Below are 6660 nucleotides of genomic sequence, written 5' to 3'. Positions count from 1 at the left end.
CTTCGTGTGATTGTAATTATTATCTAATTAATTCCAGTTTTCAACATATTTGTGCAATTATCTCAGACCTCTGGTGCTAAAACAGCCTACACAAGGCACACTCAATTTATGGTGCCACCACAAACTACCAGAATGTAAACAAATACAACTGACACTCATATTTTTGCACCTAGAATTTCTGATTTCCTGGCACTTATTTGTAATGGAGTGAGGTTGATCCAAATTACATTGTAAAGAAATGACAAAAAAATTGACTGTTTTTGTATCGTCCTAATGTTACCAAGAAGCTTCCATAATGTCCTTGATGTTACATAATGCAACTTTAAACCTCCCCTCCCTCAGGTGCTCCGATGGCTAACGCCGGTACCACGGCCAAGCCTCTCCACGCCGGGAACGCGGCCAGGTTCGGTCTGGAGGCGGCTCTGCTGGCGTCTGTAGGGATGAAGGGCAACCCGCACATCCTGGACATGCGCAGCGGCTTCGGCGCCTTCTTCGACGACTTCGTTCCCGAGACGCTTCAGGACTTCAACGGCGGACATCTGCTTGAAAAACAGGTGAGTTTACTCATGCGTGCTCTATACTGACTAGCCTGGGTGCCAGACTGTTTCCAGGGCCTACACAGGCCAGCCCCTCGGCTCCAGGGCCAATATGCCCCAAGGAAATCATACCGCAGCCCCCTCAGTTAGCCTGGGATCCAGATTGTTTCCATAGTCTACACAGACCAGCCCCTCGGCTCCAGGGCCAACATGCCCCAAGGAAATCATACCACAGCCCCCTCAGTTAGCCTGGAATCCAGATTGTTTCCATAGTCTATACAGACCAGCCCCTCGGCTCCAGGGCCAACATGCCCCAAGGAAATCATACCACAGCCCCCTCAGTAAGCCTGGGTTCCAGACTGTTTCCAGGGCCTACACAGGCCAGCTCCTCGGCTCCAGGGCCAACATTCGTATAGGCCAACATACCCCCAAGGAAATCATACCACGACCCCCTCAGTAAGTCTGGGTTCCAGACCGTTTCCAGGGCCTATACAGACCAGCTCCTCGGCTCCAGGACCAACTTTCGTAGGCCAACATACCCCCAAGGAAATTATACCTCAGTTAGGCCCTGACCGTCACACGCTGGCTAGTAACTCTGCGTCTAGCGTGCAATAGGTCTGACATCCAGGCTATATACTGACAGGCTGAAAGTAGTGTTTGTTCAAGACGAATTGTGGCGACAAGTTGTACCATGTGAAAGATGGCAAAGTGTATTTTATGAAGCCGCACAGAGTGCCATCAGTATGGCGGTTTGATACTAATGAACGAAAGAACTTGCACGTTTATGCTCTTACGAACTAAGTATCGTGAGGTCATGAATAAAACAGAAGTGAAAATTACAGTAATCTTACTAAAACTACACATACTAATGTGAACTACTATTTATAGGTTCTCGTTGTAGTATGTAGTATGAATATATGGGGCTAATGATACATGGTTTGTCTAGTTTCAGAAGGAATACGAATATTTCTGTTCTATCAAAATGTCTAAATTAAAGCAGGGAAACCTATATTGTATACAAGTATAGAGGTCATCTCTCTCATTTCTATATAATTTAGAATCAACAACAAAATGATGAATGACAATTATGAAATTTCAGGACGTGGCGATTAAGCGGTTTCCGGCGCACCTGGGCACACACTGGGCCTCGGACGCCGCCGCAGAGGTTCGCGGGAAACTGGCAATGCATGACGGGACTGTCGACACGGACAAGATCCGCCAGGTGGTCGTCCATGCCCCCAAGTAAGTCATCCGTCCTTCCAAAAATACTTTCATCAGGTTGGTAGAACATAGGATATTGGGATTTTCTTATACACAACCAGGTATTCTTCCTACCTTGCTTACATTTTGATGTCTATCAGACACCTTCTTCAGAGCTTCTGACTGGAGTTTTTTTCTAACTACTAGTAACTACGGAATGCGTAATGTCTAATGCAAAGGAATGCGTATACTAGTAGTTGATAAGAATTTAAGCAATAATGTTTTTATAATACAATTTTAATAGCACGGTGCATTATGTTGGCCAAAGCAAACTTTAGCAAGTAATAAGGTTACCCACGAGTTTGGTGTCTGTATGTACTGTGTATAATGTATATATGAGTTGTAAATAAACCATTAATTAATTAATCAATTCATTCATTCATTCATTATTTCCTTCTTCTTTCTTTCTTTCTTGACAGATGTGGTTATGTGAATCGCCCCATCCCAAAGTGTGAACACGAGGCTCGCCACTCCTTCCAGTTTAACGTCTGCACCACGCTGCTGGACGGGACGGTTAGCCGCCAGTCCTTCGGGCCCGCCCTGCTCCACCGCCCGCAACTCACCAGCCTCCTCCGCCGCACGGACATCCGACACTCCCCGGAGAACGTCAAGTGCTTCGAGACCATGTACGTGGACGTCGAGGTTCGTCTACGTGACGGCACCGTCGTGACGTCGCGCTGTACGGAGCCGTACGGACACTGGAGGCGGCCGCTGGGACGGGACGACGTCGTCGCCAAGTTCAGGGACAACGCCGAGGCCGTTCTGCCGGGTAGTGTGGTACAGGAGTGTGTGGATAAAGTAGAGAACCTAGAGAACATCAGGGACTGTTCAGAACTCACAGACATGTTGAGTTGTCCCTGAATGAGACCTATCATGTCCATGTATGTTAAAGCTTGGGAATGTATAGCCACTTTAGGACAGAAAGACGTTGGAGAAGTTATAAAGGTGTTAAACTACATGCACATGCATTCTCAGCACCATACAATAACATTCCATACATCAATCAGGTTTTAAGTGTGTATATTGACAAGAATACCACATACTGTGTGAGAGATACCAGTCACAGACTAGGCATTAGTATAAATGCAATGTGTAAGCTGCTATGAATAAGCAAAAATTTTTGATATTCGCAACTTAACGACGGCAAAGTATTCTAGTTTGAAACAGGTGCTGCTTTTATGACATTGCTGAATTTATGTATTTATTGATTATGGAGAGTTAACCTCAAATATTTATAACCATTAAGCGTATACGTTTCACTATAAGTTTATTACCCATGTAATGTATAAAGAGATATCTAGCTAGCTTCAGTAATTGATAAAGCAGCATATACGCGCGTGCCAGTCAAGTTTCATTTCACTGGCATACTATATATGCCATCTACTTGTCACTAATGTATTTTGTAATTGTGCAAGCCACAATAGGTTTAATTTATTTATCACCATGTGTATTTTTGAGAAGCAATATTTAATAAAGTTATCGTATTTAAATTGTTCTGACGTTGCATCAGTTCTGCCATGAAAATATAATGCAGTGATCGGATAGGAAAGGGTTTCAAGTCCTAACAGTATATGTGACTAACAGGTCTAAACTTTGCTTAAACTGCTTTAAGTGAGGAGTTAGTACAGCACGAAAACAGATATTTAATCAAACTTTCCGCAATATGTTAAGAAGTATTAAAGTTGAGAAAATATTTCAGTAGACTTAACGACTTCGTAAAGGCTGCTGAAAGGCAAATTCCGCGCCTTTCCGTTACCTTTCAGTGTGCTTAAATATGACGTAAACATATTTCATATCTTTAGTCTTCCTTTACAAATCCGTAAATAAATAGATGAATTGAGAAGTTACAACAGCTAGCTGATCAAGAGTTGACAAGAATATAACCAAGTCTATATTATTTCTTCAAAAGAGAAGAAAAGAAAAGAAGAAGAAGAAGAAAAGTCCAACTGACTCTGCAGTAAAGAAAGAACGCCATAATCGCCGGCCACTTTTGTAAGGCAGTGTTTGTCATGTTCAGTAAACCAATCAGTAAGTAAACAGCTATGGTTTGCTCAACAAAGGCATGCCTTTGTTAACGGTAGCAGAGAGTACAAAGTGCAAAATTATGGCCGTGGTGTACTGGTCGGGTATCCAGTCTACTGTGGTTAGGACAGGCTGTCTTGGGGGCTATAATAGTTTTTTCCCCGCCCAGCTCAACAGGCCGCCCGGTGGGGATGTTACGCCTGTACAAGTTTTGTACGTGGTGGTCAAATTGGACTACCGCCAACCTACGGGGGAACCTAACTGAGTCGGGCGGGAAAGAGCGTCACCAGCCCCGAAGAGAGCCCGCCCCAACCTCGAGAAACTGAGCTCACCCCTCAGTTACAAAATCGTTTTCCAAACAGTTAAACCTCCCTGAGTTGAACCTAGATTTGAAGAACTTGGTTTGGAAAATTGTGCACACTTGTTTTAGCTTGTAACCGTTATCAATCTATATCACAGAAATATTTTCTTATCATTGGACTTAACGCACTTAACGCACGTGTATGCCTAAATTTGGTCGGGTTTGAAACACACAGAAATATTTTTCTTGGTAAACGAAAAAGAAATGTTTGCAACCTTGTAATTATGACTTTGTGCAGGAAGATGAAGTAGTTGTTGGTTACAAATAAACTGGCACTGACGGCATACTCATGGGCACACGTAGGCAAAAACACACCTGGACACATTTTTTCTATGTACAGGAAGAGGAAAGTTTTACTCTGTAAAGGTCGATAACTGATTTGAAGTTTTGTAATTAGCTATACGCTAATCTGTGCAGGTATATCACCAAATATAGCCCGGTTTGAAACTACTAGACGGACTTTTCCCGGTAAAGGAAGAGGAAAGTTTGTAACAGTCTTATTTAAGTTGACGTGTATTGTTCTTTGCACAGGTGGGTTAATTCACTTATCTGGTATAAGATCGTTTCCTTGTCATAAGTTACTATGTAAGCGCGGGTCTAGATAACGAGAGGGCAACGTTTACAAACTGAATAAACTTCAACAGTGAAGTTTGTACTTGGACAGGTCATCTAACACCGGCATTTTCCACCGAAGACGCTTCCTTGTCATTTGTTACATTGTCAGCCTGGGTCTGGGTCTAATTTTAAACCTTTGTCTAGATAACGAGAGGGGAGACTTTACAAACTAAATAAACCTCAGCAGTGAAGTTTACACATGGACATGTCATCTAATACCCGCATTTTTTCATCGACGACGTTTCCAGGGACTTTTCCAGGTAAAGGAAGAGGAAAGTTTGTAACCGTCTTAATTAAGTTGACGTGTATTGTTCTTTGTACAGGTGGTTAATTCACTTATCTGGTATAAGATCGTTTCATTGTAATTAGTTACTTTGTAATCCCGTGTTTGGGTCTAGTTTTGAACCTTTGTCTTGATAACGAGAGGGGAGAATTTACAAACTAAAGAAACCTCAACAGTGAGGTTTATTATACTTGGACACTTGCATTTTCCACCGAAGACGCTTCCTTGTCACTTGTTACATTGTCAGCGTGGGTCTGGGTCTAATTTTAAACCTTTGTCTTGATAACGAGAGAGGGGAAAGTTTACAAACTAAATAAATCTCAATAGTGAAGTTTATACTTGGACAGGTCATCTAACACCTGCATTTTCCACCGAAGACGCTTCCTTGTCATTTGTTACATTGTCAGCGTGGGTCTAAGTCTAATTTCAAAACTTTTCCCTGGAGGGGAAAGTTTAGCCTCTACCGGGCTTCGGGAGGCGGCTGGAAAGAGTAGAAATCGGCCAAATAGAGAGATAACATGCCAGGGGAGTTTGTTTGCCGGGAGAGTACATTTTGCCGCACCCGCGAAATGTTCTCTCCCAGCAGACAAACTTCCCTGGCATGTTATCTCTCTATTTGGCCGATTTCTACTCTTTCCAACCGCCTCCCGAAGCCTGGTAGAGGCTAGGGAAAGTTTACAATAGTGAAGTTTATACTTGGACAGGTCATCAACTACCCGTATTTTTCACCGACAACGTTTCCTCGTCATTAGTAACATTGTCAGCGTGGGTCTAAGTCTGATTTTAAATCTTTTCCCTGGGGAGGCGAAAATTTACAACAATGAAGTTTATACTTGGACAGGTCATCTGATATCCGCATTTTTCCACCGACGACGCTTCCTTGTAAAGGACAACGAAGGTACATGTAGGTTCGTCATAGTTCATGACATCAAGACCGAGCTATTCACCCCTCCCCAGCCCTACCTGCTGCAACCATGTACTTCAGAATTCTTTGCGAAACCGCTAAAAATTGACCTCACATCCTTTTGGGCAGTAAGATTACGCGTGTTATGTCCTTGGGCAGTGGAAGAGTGTGGCGTAACTGCAGAGTGCTCGACTCAGAACCAACAGGTCCCGGGTTCGAGTGCTTACATGCCACCAATCTTGTGCCCTTGAGATAGGCACTTTACCTCAATAGTGAAGTTTATACTTGGACACGTCATCTAATACCCGCATTTAAACCGAAGACGTTTCCTTGTCATTTGTCAAATTGTAATCGTGGGTTTGGGTATAATTATTTTAAAACCTTTCCCTTATAACGATAGGAGAAACTTTACAAATTAGATCTAGATAAATCTCCATAGTGAAGTTTATACTTGGACACGTCATCTAATACCCGCATTTAAACCGAAGACGTTTCCTTGTCATTTGTCAAATTGTAAGCGTGGGTTTGGGTATAATTATTTTAAAACCTTTCCCTTATAACGATAGGAGAAACTTTACAAATTAGATCTAGATAAATCTCCATAGTGAAGTTTATACTTGGACACGTCATCTAATACCCGCATTTAAACCGAAGACGTTTCCTTGTCATTTGTCAAATT

The 6660-nt window shown here is 42.7% G+C and overlaps 1 protein-coding gene across 1 annotated transcript in view; it reads left to right on the top strand.

Moving 5' to 3' along the window:
- Positions 1-3286, top strand: part of LOC109465562 (cis-aconitate decarboxylase-like) — a 6144-nt gene extending 2858 nt beyond the window's left edge. Inside the window, exons 5-7 of the mRNA XM_019762922.1 lie at positions 343-554; positions 1636-1778; positions 2216-3286. Coding sequence (XP_019618481.1) covers positions 343-554; positions 1636-1778; positions 2216-2657 — 797 coding nt within the window. The 3' untranslated portion in view covers positions 2658-3286. The remainder of the gene's footprint in view (positions 1-342; positions 555-1635; positions 1779-2215) is intronic.
- Positions 3287-6660: the final 3374 nt, after the last annotated feature.

Source organism: Branchiostoma belcheri, unplaced genomic scaffold (assembly GCF_001625305.1).
Source record: "Branchiostoma belcheri isolate BF01 breed outbred unplaced genomic scaffold, Haploidv18h27 scaffold152, whole genome shotgun sequence".
In the NCBI taxonomy this organism is placed as follows: Eukaryota; Metazoa; Chordata; class Leptocardii; order Amphioxiformes; family Branchiostomatidae; genus Branchiostoma; species Branchiostoma belcheri.
Note: the sequence above shows the minus strand (reverse complement) of the source record. Positions and strands in the feature narration are given on the sequence as shown.